At 31.4% G+C, this 18,710-nt stretch overlaps 1 protein-coding gene across 1 annotated transcript; it reads left to right on the top strand.

Annotated features, from left to right (window-relative positions):
• Positions 1-157: 157 nt before the first annotated feature.
• LOC145331100 (E3 ubiquitin-protein ligase RBX1) lies at positions 158-12,814 on the top strand. The gene is made up of 5 exons (XM_080175730.1): positions 158-252; positions 1,186-1,260; positions 1,455-1,524; positions 1,962-2,030; positions 12,228-12,814. Exons 1-5 carry the CDS (start codon positions 188-190, stop codon positions 12,276-12,278), a joined length of 330 nt encoding a protein of 109 aa, XP_080031856.1. The 5' UTR covers positions 158-187; the 3' UTR covers positions 12,279-12,814.
• The last annotated feature ends 5,896 nt before the right edge of the window (positions 12,815-18,710 follow it).

Raw genomic sequence — 18,710 nt, 5'->3', positions numbered from 1 at the left:
ATGTTTTTCTTCCCTTCTGCTCTCAATAGCCTGAAACCTTCCTTGGGTTATTATGAAAAGTTTGGAATGATCGGTTTAAGCCATTTAAAAGATCACATTACTTTTGTTGTTATAATTTAATAATCTACATCAAAATGCTTTAAAGATTGAAACAATTTTTGATTTTAGAAATTATTAAAATCTTAAAATGGATGTTGATAGTGATAGCGAGGTTCCCGCTGGACCTTCCCTGATGAATAAGGAGAAGAAAAGGTAACTATCAGGAATCTAAAGGGATAAGACATTGGCCTATAAATTGATGGGCATCCCCAATGATGATACACAAAATAACCCCTTTCGTGGATTACATTTAGTGGTTGAAACATTTTGACACTTAATCAAAATTCAATGTAAGTTCCCAAAAATGTTAATCCAGCAAGTAAGATACCTAACGTTATTATAAAACTTGGAGGAATTGTGTAATAAAATTAAACAGCCCAATGTCCCCTTCCTCACATTGGACTATAGGAATAAGACATTAGTCTAAATATTAGGGTTGGCAATCCGAGTCCGGAATCCGCCCAATTTTTAGCCAATTTTGGAGTCCGAATCCGGAATCCATTTTTTAATAGCGGATTCGGATTCTTAAATGGTAGGCTAAAATTAGCGTCTTGAGTTTTTTCTTTCAACGTCGCCTTTTTGAAGGCAAAGATTATCATCATTAGGTATATATAATATCTTTTAAAGTTTGATTCGATTCTCAAGAGTGAATTATAGAACACCAAGAACATTAATTTTTAGGACATATGTAGCACTTAAATTTTATAATTTTTATAAAAAGCCTTTAAAAATATTGCTAGAATCCGGAATCTGAATCCGGAATCCGCAGGAATCCGTCTTTTTATTGGACGGATTCTTGTAAGAATCCGAATCCGGTCCAAAAATTTAACGTATTGCCATCCCTACTAAATATAATATGCACCTCTAATTATGTTAAACAAATTACCTTCCTCTTCTATAGATTAAAATTATTTGTTTATGTTTGGATACTCTTCGTTTTTTATACAGATTTGATAAAAGTTAACAAAGTTTTTTGATTTCTGTTTTTAATGCTTTCCTGAAATTCACAGACAAGGTATCTTTATAGATCCTAACTAACCCAATTATTGATAGACATACAGACTATTGTAGTATATTCTATTTTAGGTTTGAGGTAAAGAAATGGAACGCTGTAGCTCTGTGGGCGTGGGATATAGTTGTAGACAACTGTGCTATCTGCAGGTCTGATAAAGAATAGTCTTTTATCGTATTATAAACAGCTTTTCGCGGATAGTAAGATAAAAATTATAAGATTATTTCCAGTTTTGTTGTACCTGAGGGCTAAACAAACAATAATTACATAATTTGTTTTCGTAGAAAATTATAATTTTAGGATTCTTTAAACCATCTTAAACCTAAATACCTATATATTTTAGGAACCATATTATGGATCTGTGCATCGAGTGTCAAGCTAACCAAACCAGCGCCACCAGTGAAGAGTGCACGGTAATCATTATTTGTAGCGCAGCTACGCTCTTGCTTTTGCGTATGTCCGTACGTCCATTGATACGCCTCTAAGACTATTTACAATTAAATCGTATCTTATTATCAATCAAATAAGAAGGGAAACTATTGAGAAATTTGGATATTCAATAGTCACATTCATGAAATCAGTACAACCCAAATAACAAGCTCCTCTTCGGAAAGCGTCATTCATTGTTGTATGGTAACTTAATTTAGGACACCTGCCATACTCGGCTAGGGTGAGGTAATGATGATCGTGGGCCGTTTCATAATGTGATTGAGCTGGCCCTTGTTGCAATACAATAGTGTTTCAACTTAGTCCATTACGACTTAGATCCAAATATTAAGAAACTGTGGCTTATGTAATAGATCATAAAATGTAAATGGCAATCGAAAGTTTTTATTTTTATCTGGTTTAGGTTGCTTGGGGTATGTGTAACCATGCTTTCCACTTCCACTGCATCAGTCGCTGGCTCAAGACACGTCAGGTAAAGTAGTTTTTAAGGTACCCAGATAGGCTGTGTCTCTAGCCTCCAGGGCTATACTGGATTGTATACCTATCCTTCAATTTATTAAGTTTTGACACTACAAGTTTTAATGTTAGTTTGTCCTACCGTTTTGCTTTAAAGAATGTTTTCTTGCATGATGGGGTGACTTTTTCCATCTCAAAAAAGCTTCAGTTACGTCCCCCTTTAACTAACAACCCTAGTAGTTTTTACCCCTTTTCGGTCAGATTAGAAATCCACAGTCACTAGATTTCAGATTTAAATCTGTCTCAATATGACTCTGTGTTACCAAAGTTCATATATGACAAAATTTGACCAAAGTTCAGATTTCAATCTGAAATTTAGTGACATTATGTCAGGTTATTTTCTCATTTTTGGCAATGCAAACAAATCTGACACAATATAACCAAAAGTCATATATGACATTTAGTGACATAGAGTCAGAGTTGGGGAAATTACCTAATCTGACACATTATTGCCAAAAGTCATATATGACATTTAGTGAAATAGAGTCAGAGTTGAGAAAATTACCTAATCTGACACAATATCACTAAAAGTCATATATGACATTTAGTGACATAGAGTCAGAGTTGGGGAAATTACCTAATCTGACACAATATCACTAAAAGTCATATATGACATTTAGTGACATAGAGTCAGAGTTGGGGAAATTACCTAATCTGACACATTATTGCCAAAAGTCATATATGACATTTAGTGAAATAGAGTCAGAGTTGAGAAAATTACCTAATCTGACACAATATCACTAAAAGTCATATATGACATTTAGTGACATAGAGTCAGAGTTGGGGAAATTACCTAATCTGACACAATATCACTAAAAGTCATATATGACATTTAGTGACATAGAGTCAGAGTTGGGGAAATTACCTAATCTGACACAATGTTACTAAAAGTCATATATGACATTTAGTGACATAGAGTCAGAGTTAGGGAAATTACCTAATCTGACACATTATTGCCAAAAGTCATATATGACATTTAGTGAAATAGAGTCAGAGTTGAGAAAATTACCTAATCTGACACAATATCACTAAAAGTCATATATGACATTTAGTGACATAGAGTCAGAGTTGGGGAAATTACCTAATCTGACACAATATCACTAAAAGTCATATATGACATTTAGTGACATAGAGTCAGAGTTGGGGAAATTACCTAATCTGACACATTATTGCCAAAAGTCATATATGACATTTAGTGAAATAGAGTCAGAGTTGAGAAAATTACCTAATCTGACACAATATCACTAAAAGTCATATATGACATTTAGTGACATAGAGTCAGAGTTGGGGAAATTACCTAATCTGACACAATATCACTAAAAGTCATATATGACATTTAGTGACATAGAGTCAGAGTTGGGGAAATTACCTAATCTGACACAATGTTACAGTGCTTCGCTTTTATGGATGTTGTCATCCTTATTGTAACAAAACTTTTTAAATGCAGAATTCTGACTTGATTATATAGATGCTTCGATTATAATATTGTACCTTATTGTATTAGGAATCAGTATTTCAGTCAATCGGATATGAAATAAAATTATATTATTAAAAAAGATAAAAATCAACATGCTTAAAATGAACTTACGGACATTCTAGTAACGATTATAGAGTTGCTACGCTTTCTTAATCGTACCTAACTACTACAGGAATACAGGAATAATCATGCAAAGTTTGAAATCGATAGGACAATTCTAACTTGCCTAAATTAACGGAAAAAGCTATCAGTTACGTACGGACGAATTGACACTAATAATAGAAAAGTCAAGTAGTGCAGATATAATTAAATCTATCTATACGTTTATTATCATGAACAATTTATCTCTAAGTAGTGAAGTTTTTTTTGTTTATAAGATGTGCAGCTATATAGAACTAACTATTAAATACCCTCCCCCCCAAAAATTTTGAAAGTACATTTGATCCCCAATTTCCTCCCCTCTGACCTTCGAAGGGCCTCATTTTAACCACCCTCCAAAAAAAATAAAGCTTGGACGTCCTTGTATTTATGTCCTGAAATAGTCAGGGAACTTAATGGATAAGAGACTGGCTAATAAATTGATGTACATCCCCAATTTTAAAACACAAATTTACCCCTTCTGTAGATTACAATTAGTGGTAAAAGTAAAAAGTATTTGGACACTCAATTTATTAACCAACCAATCTAATTTCATTTAAATTCCTCAATGTTGTTTGGCCAACGAATAAGAAAACGTAAATATAAAACTTTGGGAACAAGTGTTTTAAACAGCTCATTGTCCTCTCTCTCTCTCTTTCTCTCTCTCTCCCTCCCTCCCTCTCCGTCTCTTGAAGAAAATCTAGCTGACAATTTTATATTAATAAGGAAAATTATGATCATGATTAGCGAAGCAAAATATTTTAAATAGATAGTCTAATAAGAACAATCAAATCCTATCCATACTGACGTATTTTTTCTTTTAGAAATAATTACAGAATAATATTACTATGTCAGACAAACCCCAAACTGTCCCAGTTTTGAGCAAGACAATTCCTGTGACGTCATTTAAAAAGGGCAGAGGGAAGAAAATATCTTCCCTTTTCTCCCATCTCTTTTGAAGAGATTTTCTTCCCCCCTTCCCTTTTTCTTTCCCGAAATGTATATGACGTAAATGGAATCGTCTTGCTCAATACTGGGACAGTTTGGGGTTTGTCTGACATAGCAATATCATTCTGTAATTATTTCTTAAAGAAAAAATACGTCTTTAAATAGCGCAGCAATATATGTTTCTTATTTTAATAATATACAGCTATGACATAAAAGTGCACTTAAAACTAGCTATACTTATTCTAACCAAGTACAATTTCAACAATAAGTAGCACAGCAAAACAAGCCAACTATTTATCGTGCAAAGCTTGAAACCAATGCATTGCAATGGGACAAAATTGATTAATTATGGATGTACAGACCTATCCTAATTACCTCCTAAAAACTCGTGGTATCAAGGACGTCCAATCTTTTTTTTTATAGTGGGGGTAGTCATCCCTTTATAAGTAAAGTTTAATAAAAGTATAGTTTTTAATCCAACGAATAAATAAACGTGATTTTAAAACTTTGGGTACTTTACCCTTCTCCCTGAAGATATTTAAATTGATTCTCTAAGTAATATCCCTGAAAAAATAGATTGACGATAATATGTCTGCCAAGGGTATCATTTTAACAGCTATATAGTCGACGACTATATTAATTTGAACTTTTTTTCACTTCTATTTTTAGCAAAGCTACTCTATAATTATCTTTGTCCTTTCGTAACTGTTCGTAACTCTATGTGGGCAATGCTAATGTTTAAGATAGACCGCTTAAACATTTGGTACTAATTTTTTTCCACTTCTATTTTGTAGCAAAGCTACTCTATGATTATCTTTGTCCATCAGTCCGTCAGTAACTCTAAGTGGGCGATGCTAATATTTAATATTGACCCCTTAAATATATTGGTACTAAAATTTTTTTCATATTTTTTTTCTTTTCTATATCAGCTGACAATCCTCTCTAATTATAATTTTTTGCTTTGTTTCTTGTGGATTTTGTCATCCTTGTTATTAATGTTGCAAAGTCTAGTATTTTTAAACTGGTTATTTCCCCCTCCCTATTTAAATATGCTTGCACGCCCTTGAACGAGAAGACAGGCATGCATCCTTATAAAGTAAAAACCCATTGAATACTACGCTTTTTAGATTGTACCTTACTGTTAGAATCATCATTAAAAGTTTGAATTCAATAGGACAATTATGACATTTTTAAATAATTCAAAAGAGCTATGCGTTTTGAACGGACATGCGGATAGACCAACCAGAATTATAGGAAAGCTTAGACTTTTAACAATTGTTACTTATGCATAGCTAACTTCTTTTCAGGGATCGAAAGGGATAAGACAATGGTCGATGATTTGATGTACATCCCCAATGATGGTACACAAAATTACCCCTTCTGTAGATTACAATTATTGGTTGAAACGTTTGAGCCCTCAACTTTCTGAACCAACCAATCAAAATTCAATAAAAAGTCCCGAAAGTTTTCTACGAAGTTTGCAACGAATAAGAAAACATTATCATAGACTTTGGGGACTAAAGTAATAAACAGCCCAATGTCCCCTTCCTCCCCAACTACTATACTGTTTTTTTTTAGAGAAAGAGGGGTAATTGGCTGTTAATTACACTAGTCCTCAAATTATTATAAAAATGTTTTCTTATTTGTTGGCTTTTCAACTTTGGGCTCTTTAGTTAATTTTGATTTGTTGTTTCATTAAGTTGAAAGTTCAAACGTTTCAACCAATAATTTTAATCTACAGAAACGGTGATTTTGTGTATCATCATTGGGGAAGTACATCAATTTATCAGCCATTGTCTTATAACTTAAATCCCTGGTTTATTTTAAAGCTACTTTGTATAATTGGGGTCGGTCCGGTTAGCTAGAATTATCCTATTGATAATCAACAAATATTAAATTTTTTTGATAAATATTTTGTTGGCATAGAGTTGGCGTAAAACTTGTTTCTTGATGTAAATGAAGGGAAGTGGGTAAGAACAGCAGAAAAAGGGGAAGGAGATTGTGGGGAAATTTTCACTTAGAATTGTTTGTCAGAATCCAATCCCTTTCCCCTGGTTTTACTACTTTAGAGCTTCGCTTTTGTATTTTTCCTCGTCAAAAGAGAAGCTTTTTATATAGTTAGGGTCTGTTTGTCCGTACATAATGGTTATATTTTATTAATTTATCATGTTAAAATGTTCTATCCATATCAAACTTTTCATAATTATTCTGTAAATGTTATCAGAAAGCCCACACATCCATTTAATACATTTTATTTTTTATCAATTAGTTCAAGTGTCCTTTGATATGTTTAGGTGAAATTTTGGAAAGTTGAATATAAGGGGGGGGGCCGGGGGGGGGGGGGCTGAGGTGCATTTATAAAATTGAGAGATATTTCCTGATATTCATTTTAGTAGACTGATTTTTATATGATGCTCTTACTTGAGGTAGCCTAGCTAAAAGATGACGAATATCCTTGGTCAACTTAATACTACAATTAATCCTTCACAGCTTAGAATCCACTTGCTTTTCAGAGACGTATAACATTGTCAGTGATAAAAGGGATAAAACAATGGATGATACATCAAAATACCCCTTCTAAATTCTATAATTATTGGTTAAAACGTTTGGACCCTACTGGTATATTAATTGACTAATCAAATTTAATAAAGTGTTGAGCAAATGAATTAAAACTTTGGTATTATTGTAATATGCAGACTTTTTGACCAGGGAGGGAGAGGACATTTTTCTACATTTGTTCTACATTAGAAGAGTGCAAATTTTTCAACCAATAATTTTATTCTACAGTAGGATTATCTTGTTTATCATCATTTTGGATATGAATAAATGTTTTGTCCATTGGTTTATCCCTTAAATTCCTGTTAAATCTTTAACGTTTTTTCATTCATTGGCACAACAACTTTAGGGACTTTTTTACTTATTTTGAGTCTCCAAACGTTTTAACTACTTATTATAATTTACAGAAAGGGTAATTTTGTGCATCATCATTGGAGATGTATGTTAAGGCGGGTAGATTTTCCACTTTTTTGTTTACACAATTTTTTTTAGTAAAAGTCCCCAAAGTTGTTAAATCAGCGAATGACCAAACGTTATTAAAAAACTTAGGGGACCAGTGTAAAATGGCTCATTGTTCACTCTCTCTCTGGACAATGTGGTGATTAAACTTTGGGTACTTACTTATTCCCTACTTTGACATTTGGCTGTTTATAACACTGGTACCCAAAGTTTTATGATAATGTTTTCTCATTCGTTGGTTTAATAACTTTTACAAAATTATGATTGGTTGATTTATTAAATTGCGTGTTCAAATGTTTCAACCACTAATTTTAATCTTCAGAAGGTGTAATTTTGTGTGCCATTGATATGTATATCCATTTATCTGCCATTGTCTTATCCCTTTCGATCCCTGAGTATCATTAGATATTGCTATTTTGTTCAGGGATCTAAAGGGATAAGGCAAGGGCCAATAAAAAAATGTTGTATATCCCCAATGATAATACACAAAATTAACCCATCTGTAGATTAAAATAAGTGGTTGAAACGTTTGAACACTCAACTTTATGAACCAATCGATAAAAATACAATAAATATCTCAAGAGCTGGCAAGCCAAAGAACAAGGAATAGTTATTTCTCGTATCGTATTATAAACGGCTTTTCGCGGATATAGAATGTACAATTATAAGATTAAAACTAGTTTTTTTAGCCCCGAGGTGCCGGAGGCACCGGCTTAAAAAACTGGTTTTAATCTTATGATTGTACATTTCTATATTCGTAGAAAACTGGATATAATACGATGCTAGACATAGTTTTTTCGTATGAATGAGAACCGGTTCCTATCCACCGGATTCGAATGAATACGAGAAAGGTTGTTATAAAACTTTGGGAAATAATGTATTAAAATGCCCATGGTTTTTCCCTCCCTGTATTTTGATTCTAACTAGCGGCTACATCCCTAAAAGCCTCTAATGGGGGGGGGGGGGGAGTGAATCAACTCTCCTTAATTTTCAATTTTAGTTTTATAAAGAAAAGGTAAAAAACATCTTCTCCGGACCTATGAGAAGCTACACTGTTAATTAGAACCATATTGGTTCAGCAGTTAGAGAGATCCAATTGTATTAAGAGACAAACTGACACTCTCATATAGACATCCTGTTACTTTTATATAAGGAGAAACAAATATATGAATTGTTAATTTCAATAGATAGATAGTGAAGTTTAAGTTTTAAAAGAAAAACTAAAAATTTATAAAGTTGGAGAAAATATTTTGTGTTGTATTTTTTTAGATATCCTTTCCGGTTAGTTTTTTTTTCTAGATAATCGTTATTGTGGTTGAATTTTTGTGTTATATAACAATCAAGATATTTGCATAAACCACAGAGGGAGTGGACATTGGACTGGAAATTACACTGGTTCTATAATTTATTTTGGTTATTTTGAAATATTAATTGGATGTTACATGCCAAACATACAGACTGAAAGTTAAAAAAATTTTCATTTAAAATTAGGTAAAATTAAAGTTAGAAGAACACTTTAGATTTTAAGTACCGAGGCATTTAAAAAAAGGTTTTGGTAGGATTATAATCAATGTTACTTTGTGCAAAAAAATTGGTGGCATCTAGGAGTAAAAAAAATTACAGTAAAGATTGCATATTTGTGTAATTTAAAAAGAAATTTTGTAAATCTAACATTCAAAATAAGAGGCAAAAAAACTTTATGGGGGGGGGGGGAAGTATTAAAAAAATATAGAAACTACTTCAAAATATATCACAATATGAATCTTGATCTTAACAACATTAACAAAAACAAAAATATTGTTGCATATTCTGTGTTTTTTAGTTTTCTTTTTTTCTGATATAATATTATTATTTAGTTTAATAAATTGTTTAATTTGTTTATTTGAATGTTTAAATCAAATATTCATAGATATCCAATTAATAGTATTAAATTTTTCCTTATTTTTGCATCAAAGGTGTAGTTGCAAGAAATGCATTTAAACTTGAATTTAGTAAACTTCATATTGTTTATGTTCAATAGTTTATCTAGAGGACATACATTTGAAATAATTTCAATTTTCTACCAGGTAGTTTTAAAAATGACTAGTCCAGTGGTGCCTATTGATTGTTTTTCATTTTAATACAAAATTATATATGTTAGATGGTATTTTTGTAACTTATGCTGGCCATCAAACTTTTTAAATGCACTTTATGTAACTATCCCTTTAGATATTATTTGTTGATTATAAGTTTACCTATTGTCAATAATTAATTTAACACAAAATTTTAGAATCACTTCAATGTCAGGTTGTTAATTTTTTTTAGTCTGGTGTTGAAGTGGTTTTGAAAATCTTAAAACTACATCATAACTTATTTTTAAATTGTTGATGAACATTTTTTGGTGCATTTACCACACAAACAAAGAAATGAGAAACCAAGAAAGAGACAACTTTCAATAGATTAACTTAATTAAAAGATTGTTACATAAGTACAAAATCTTTTATAATAGTTACTTCTGTTGACCCATTTTCACAACTAGAACAACCAGAATCTTTTGAAGAATACCATCACTTAATTTTATAGTTTTATATTTTTTGTATAAAAATTATTCAATTTCGTAAAATTTATTGCTATTAAAATCAAAATATCAGAATTATTATTTGTTTAAATAAAGAGTATGACTATTTGTCATTAAGAGTCAGATTAGAGTATGACTACTTTTCACTTGAATTCAGATTAGAGTATGACTGTTTGTCATCAAATATCAGATTAGAGTATGACTGTTTGTCACTAAAAGTCAGACTTGATTATGACTGTTTGTCAATAAAAGTCAGTTTAGAGTATGACTGTTTGTCTGCAAATGTCAGATTAGAGTATGACTGTTTGTCATCAAATGTCAGATTAGAGTATGACTGTTTTTCTTTAAAAGTCAGGTAAGAGTATGACTGTTTGTCATCAAATGTCAGATTAGAGTATGACTGTTTGTCATCAAATGTCAGATTAGAGTATGACTGTTTGTCATCAAATGTCAGATTAGAGTATGACTGTTTGTCATCAAATGTCAGATTAGAGTATGACTGTTTGTCTTCAAATGTCAGATTAGAGTATGACTGTTTGTCATCAAATGTCAGATTAGAGTATGACTGTTTGTCATCAAATGTCAGATTAGAGTATGACTGTTTGTCATCAAATGTCAGATAAGAGTATGACTGTTTGTCATCAAATGTCAGATTAGAGTATGACTGTTTGTCATCAAATGTCAGATTAGAGTATGACTGTTTGTCATCAAATGTCAGATTAGAGTATGACTGTTTGTCATCAAATGTCAGATAAGAGTATGACTGTTTGACATCAAATGTCAGATCAGAGTATGACTGTTTGTCATTAAATGTCAGATTAGAGTATGACTGTTTGTCATCAAATGTCAGATTATAGTATGACTGTTTGTCATCAAATGTCAGATTAGAGTATGACTGTTTGTCATCAAATGTCAGATTATAGTATGATTGTTTGTCATCAAATGTCAGATTGGAGTATGACTTTTTGTCACTAAAAGTCAGTTAGCAGTATGACCATTTGTCATCAAATGTCAGATCATAGTATGACTGTTTGTCATCAAAAGTCAGATTAGAGTATGAGTGTTTGTCATCATATGTCAGATTAGAGTATGACTGTTTGTCACTAAAAGTCAGTTAGGAGTATGACCATTTGTCATCAAATGCCAGATTAGAATATGATTGTTTGTCATCAAAAGTCAGATTAGAGTATGACTGTTTGTCATCAATTGTCAGATTAGAGTATGACTGTTTGTCATCAAATGTCAGATTAGAGTATGACTGTTTGTCATCAAATGTCAGATTAGAGTATGACTGTTTGTCATCAAATGTCAGATTAGAGTATGACTAATTGTCATCAAATGTCAGATTAGAGTATGACTGTTTGTCATCAATTGTCAGATTAGAATATGACTGTTTGTCATCAAATGTCAGGTTAGAGTATGACTGTTTGTCATCAAATGTCAGATAAGGGATTAACTGGGCAAATTTTGAGGGTCAATTTAATCACAGATTACGATCTTAATCACCTGAACTTTGCTCACATTGAGTCAGATTCGTCAGATTATAATCTGAAATCCCCCCTGACAGATTAAAAATTTGGCGGCAAATCCTGAGTAATCTGAGTTTTAGTACCTTTTTGCGCAAAAACACAGGTTTCGTCAGATTACAATCTGACGAAATGTAATCAAATGTCAGAGTTGATTGATGAGGGGCGGGCAGATTAAAACCTGAGGAAAACCTGTCAAAACTCAGATTAGACAAGGTTTTGTCACTACTTGTCAGATTTAAAAACTACTAGGGAAGTAAAAACACTATACCTAATACTTTATATAATAATAAACTAGTTGCATCTACCTTACCTAGCCTCTAGTAGAGGACGGGAAAGTTCAGGAAAAAATGTTTAAAGCTTTCCTAAAAAGTGCAACCATTTAATCATGCCTTTCCGAGATTTTTAACTTCAGACAAAAAAGGATTACTTTATATTATAGGATAGGCTACAGTTAGATTAATTTCTTATATCAATCTATTTTCTTTTTAGGTGTGTCCGCTAGACAACAGAGACTGGGAATTCCAAAAGTATGGCCACTAAAAAATATCCATCTTTTATTCCAAACTTTTCTAAATTCCACGTGATGATGCACTATGTGTTTAATTCATCCTGGTTGCCTATAATATTAATATCCTTGTTAAAGGGATAGTTGCATGAAGTGCATTTCAGAACAAAGATTTCAAGCATAAAAATCACTAAATTAGTCGTCAGGCTGTTTTTTTTTGTGTGAAAATAAACAGCTATATAAATTACATATATCACAAGAATACGATTTTTAAGTCTTGATATTGTTTAAACTACATGGTAGAACATTGGAATTTTTTCAAATATATGCCCTATAAATGTAGTTTAAACCATTGCATTGAAAAGAAAAAAAAATGTGCAGTTAACTAAATCAAAGTTTAAATGCATTTCGTGCAACTACCCCTTTCAATATTGCCCAGTCAAATTATAATATGAGTTCATTTTAAGATCTCCAATATAAAAATATTTTTTACTAATCCAAGAACAATTATGGTGGTTTTAATGATGATATTTGTCAAATGTGTTTCTTACTTAATAAAAATTCTTTTATACATTCGTTTTGACTTTATTATAGGCGAGGCTTTTCAATAATTAGGGTCAGGCTGGCTGTTCAGATAGCCCTGATTGTTAATTTAGGAACAGATATATAGTATATATGTATATACAGATAACTACCTCCTTCCTTTTTTAATAACCCTTTTCTTCTGCTCACAAATTATTTCTTCTACTTGGCTGTGTTATTTTAACCGACGTAATTGGTTGATTTTCAATGACCCAATTGAGATTCGGCACAAGGACACTGCGATGGGGAGATACAGTTATCTAACTCCTTACCCCTCTTTTGTTTTTTTTCTAATAATTTAGGCATGTTAGAATTGTCCTGTCGATTTCAAACATCGTATGATTCTTGCAAAAGTTAAGTACAATCATAAAAGAGTAGCATTTTTTTAATTCTTACCATATTTTTGGTACTGTATGACTATGCATAGCACTATGTTATAGCTGAAGCTTCTCCATGACTAAGTCTTTACTTGTAATTTATGGCCGTAATTACAGAAATATTTAGGATAGATTGAATTGAAATGTTCCTCATTTGTTGTTCTCTGCATAGCTTATTGTTTTGAAAGCTTCGTTTCTATTGTGTTTAATTGTCTTTGTTACTTTGAGATGTTTCATCCTTGTTTAACATCTAAAATTGTCCTATGCCCCATGTAACATCATAATTTTGACTGTAATAGACATTTAAATTGTTTGTTTATGAGACTATTTCATAACACAGTTATGGAATCTCGACCACAAAGATTTTTTTATCCAATCTTGACAAGTGAGGTATTTTTGGAAAGAGGAATATACATAGAAAACGTCTATGTAAATTAGAAAATCTGCAGAAATCATATTTGAAAGTTATTTGCAAAAATCTGCAATGTTAATTTGCAAAATTTTTTTCATGCCTTAAATGACAGATTAAGAAAAAATTGTTTTATAAAATATGTTTATCTATAAGTTTAGAACATAATTAAGGCAAAAAAAATTTCTTCAGTGTTGTAAACACAATAATTGGCATAAAATCTATCATCCTGAAGGTAAAAATCAGATATAGAATCCTTTTTAGAGTCAATATAGTGCAAAAAGTAACCAAGACATTTTTGCAAAGTATGATTATCTAAAGAAAATAGTTCTTTTTGCTTTTGATATACATATCAGATAAATGTATATAAAATTAGTGATCAAAAACTATAAAACATGTTATAAGTTTTTCAACACTGTCATTGCTTAAATTGCACTTTTAGGTTTAAGAATTACTGAAGTAGTGCATAAAAACTCTTATTATGAAGTAATTAAACAAAATAAATGCAAAAAAAAACAACTACAAAATGGTCTACTGCATTATAAAAAACGCCTAATTGTTGTTTGAATTTATTTTGTTTAATAACTTAATAAAAGGAGTTTTTATGTGCAACTTTAGTAATGAGTAAACCTAAAAGTGCATTTTAAACAATGATAGGATTGAAAAAAGTTATACTTGTTTTTATAGTTTTTGATCACTAATTTTATATACATTTATCTGATATGTATATCAAAATCAAAAAGAACTATTTTCTTTAGATTTTCATACTTTGCAAAAATGTCTTGGTTAGGGTAAAGTGGGGCGATCTCGGTTTTGAGGTGAAGTCGGTATTTTTTTGACCACCTTCATTAAATGACATTTTTCTCCATGTTCTAATCGACTGACAGAAAAAAAACAAAAAATCAAATTTGTTCCTTATTAAATTGCCTACAAAAAAGTATAAAATGAAATTTTTGTGAGATGAATTTTTAGGGTACTTATTGGGTCTTAAAGTCGGACGACAAAAATTTTTTTTTTCGATTTTTTTGCTTCGGTCGGAAAAACGGTAAGTTGGACAAAAACTGGTAAGAGCTAGAGCTTAGACGTCTTCAGGGGACTTATTAAGAATCTAATAGGCTATCCATTTCCGTTTAAAACTTTAAAAAAGCTTGTATAGTTTTTTCTTAAATCGACTAAAAGTGAAGCGGGGCGAATTCGGTTTTTTCACTTTTTATACTAACTTTTTCAATTTTATATAAAAAGTGAAATTTTCGAGAGAAAAAAGTCAAATTTCTTGTACTTAGAAAAAATTTATTTTTTTTGTAGAAAAAATTTTCCGATCTTCATAATTTTTTTTGTGAATGCTCTTTATTACATTTAGCAACTTTAACCTTTAGGGCATGCTGTAATTAAATCAATATGTCATAGGTTTTTTTGAAGCTGGAAAATCGACCACAGATTTTGCCAAACTTTTCTCTTTTTTTCAACTTGATTTTTTTAGGAAATTTTGCTAATAGAACTAATTTTTTTTTGGCCAAATCTATTCAAAATTGCCTGTATTTTAAGGATCAGGCCTTTAAAGTCATAAAAAGTTATTTTTTTCTAGTAGTATTTTTATGTTTTTTATCAAAAAAATTTTCGAAAAAAAGTCAAATTTCGCGTACTTCGGAAAAATTATTTTTTTTGGTAGAAAAAATTGACCTATCTTAATAAAATTTTTTGTGCATACTCTTTATTACATTTAGCAACTTTTACCTTTTGGGCATGCTGTAATAAAATCAATACGTCATCGATTTTTCGAAGCTTGAAAATGCCCTACCGACTTCGCCTCAAGGCGGGGCGAAGTCGGTGCCGTTTTAGAGATCAATTTTCACAAACTTCCCAAAGTCCTAGGTTTACGTCCTTTTAGGACCTGATCGACTTTTCCGAGATCTTTCTACTGGTCTTGGTCCCATTTAAAAAAAAAAAAATTTACGATTTGCAGGTTCAAAAAACCGAAAAAAACACCGAGTTCGCCCCGCTTTACCCTACTTTTTGAACTATATTTGCTCTAAAAAGGAGTCTATATCTGATTTTTACATTTAGGATGATAGAATTTATGACAATTATTGTGTTTACATCAAGAAAAAACATATTTTTTGTTCCTATACCTTTTTTTATCATAAATTGTGAAAAACTGCTTTTTTCATTTATAAGGTGAAAAAAGTAACACTTAAGAATTTGTTTTTGCCTTAATTATGTTCTAAACTTATAGATAAACACATTTCATAAAAAGATTTTTTCAAAATAAGTCATTTAAGGCATGAAATTAATTTTGCAAATTAACATTGCAGATTTTTGCAAATAACTTGCAAATATGATTTCTGCGGATTTTCTAATTTACATAGGCGTTTTCTATGTATACTCCTCTTTCCAAAAATACCTCACTTGTCAAGATTGGATAAAAAAATCTTTTTGGTCGAGATTCTATAACTGTGATAAGTAAGAACATGGTTACAATAGAGATATGTTAGATAGAAAGCATACTCCATATGCAACTAGAGCTTAAAAGGCCTTTAATGACTACTTAGGTTCAAACCCTAAGAGACTATAACTAATCAATCAATCAAGGCCTTTAAGGGGGGGGGGGGGTAGTGGTCGACAATCATCAATAAATTTGATTTCGTTAAGAATTTTTTTTGCCATGAGTTGAGCTATTTTTGTACACGCCCCTTAATTTCCAGGGGGTGTGACTTGACACCCCCCTTAGCATGTATTAGGGGGTCGTCTAGACATGATTTCTTTGGGAGGGGGGTTAGTCCAGCGCCCCTTCTGCACACATTTTATCATCCTTGTTAGAAATTTTAAAAACTAATTAAAAACATATCTAGTAGATAATAAAAGATATTTTAGAGGTTGGATTTGTAGCAAATCGCGTTAATAACCCTCAATAGAACTACTTGTTGAACTTCTATCTTGTTCTAGCTTTTAGGTTATTAAATCTATTTTCTGGACTTGACATAGCATGACAATATTATTTAGAACATTGTTGAATAGTGATACTAAAGATACATATTGGTTAGTCATAGTTGAGGATCAGGCTTTGAAACTGATTATTATCCGATGGATAAGAACCGGTTCTCAGCCCAACTGAGTAATCATGTATTGTATGGTAATATATCCACATATAAAAATGTACAAAAATAATATTAAAACAAGTTTAGTTAATCTTATAATTGTACATTTTTATATCCAGGGAAAGCTTTTTATAAAACGATGCGATAAATAACTGTTCCGAATTAGTACCGGTTCTCAGTCATACTGAAAAATAATGTATATTGTATAGCATGCATCGTATTACAGACAAATCATAAAATTGATACTATTTTTGTTATCCATGGCCTTCGGCCCTTCGGGGTTAACAAATCTGGTTTTTATCTTATCTTTTTCCATTTTGATATCCGCGGAAAGCTGTCTATAGTACAATGCGATGAATAACTATTACTTAAGTCTATCCCTGCATTGCTTATTGTAATGTCTTTGGTAAAAATGCTTAGAGCATAGATCATTTTATTACACTATGTAATTTATTTATTTTAAATCATTTATATACGAATCAATATTCTGTATTTAAAATCTAGCTTAATATTTAGATTTGTTGTTTTTAGCAAACATCAATGGTTACCGAGATCTTAAGCTTTTAGTCAGACATATCTATACTTTGCATTGTAGATTATATTTTTAATTTATAATGCTAACTTGATAAAATTATCTTTTGTTAAAAAAAAATAATGAAAAAAGAGAGAGATAGCATGTATTGAGTTGTCATAAAATATAAATGGAAGGAATATGCCAAAAAATAATTATGAAACCTTTGAATCATGAACGTCAGATAGATGGACAAAGCGATGTATAGATTAGATGAGCATAGGTCACAGGAATCTTTTCTGAAAATTTCATATTTCTATCTTAAATAGCAGCTGAGAAAATCACATTTCTCCTATCACGTTACAGACTGGCTAACTGATGGACCGACCGACAGACAAAATAAATTGCTTCGCTACTAAGCAATTTTAAATTGAAGCAGTGTTGCGAAGCCGGGAGCCGCCATATTTTGCTGGAGCCAGAGCCATAGTTTTTGTTAAAAAACGGCTCTGGCTCCGGACTAGATAAATAAAGAGATTTTTTATTAAATTATAATTTGGTAACTCTGTTTTGTCATGTGTAAATGCCTCTAATAAGTTTTTCAAGTCCGTTTTTATCAAAAATTGAACTTTTAAACCTTCAAAAGTCCAAAATAGACGTGGGGAAAAAATATGTCCAGTTTTTTCTTGATTTTAGGTTGGAGCCGGAGCCGCCATCATCACAGACGGCTCCGCGGAGCCAGAGCCGCGCCAAAATCAAACGGCTCCGCAACGCTGCATTGAAGGTGTAGGACCTGCCACAAAGAAAGAGCTTATATCATCAACAAAATTAATTTGAGGGAAAATCACGAAACCTAGACGTGCTTTTCAGCTGTTGATAAGGGGAAACACTTAGTATCTGTCTCCTAAATATTATTTTAGATTTATTTCGCTTGTTAGCTATACCGTGACCTTATTCCTGCAAAGTCCCATAAAATATCCCCAATGATGAGTTAAATTGAGTTTTTCTTTAGCTTCAAATTTTGATAACTACTAGACCAATCTATAATAATATCTTCATTGTAGGCAATATTCATATAAGTCCCAGGATGGTTTTAGGCTTGTCTATTTGTATGGTTCTAGGCTATTTGTGTCTGCTTCCAAACAATTCCGAATAGGTACATAGCCGATAAATGCTAGTATGCATAAAAAGTGTCTGAAGCTCTAAATGATAAATGAGAATCTGGACAGAAGGACAAACAAATAAAGATATATAAAATACACTCTTTTTGATAACTGAACAAAATATTGTCCATTGAAATCTTTATATTAACTATTTCAGTGGTTGTTACATCTTCACTATACTTATTTTTATGGCTTAGTTTTAATATAATCTAAACTATTATAGTCTTCCAAAGACATAAATTTGTAATTATTTCAATGGGATATAATAAAGGGATCTAAAGGAATAAGGCAATGAATGAAAAATTGAGACGCATCCCTATTATTATGTCAGAC

Source organism: Acartia tonsa, chromosome 11 (assembly GCF_053477335.1).
Source record: "Acartia tonsa isolate MP-2025a chromosome 11, ASM5347733v1, whole genome shotgun sequence".
NCBI lineage: Eukaryota > Metazoa > Arthropoda > Copepoda > Calanoida > Acartiidae > Acartia > Acartia tonsa.
The sequence above is the reverse complement of the archived record's forward strand: the minus strand, read 5'-3'. Positions and strand labels throughout refer to the sequence as shown.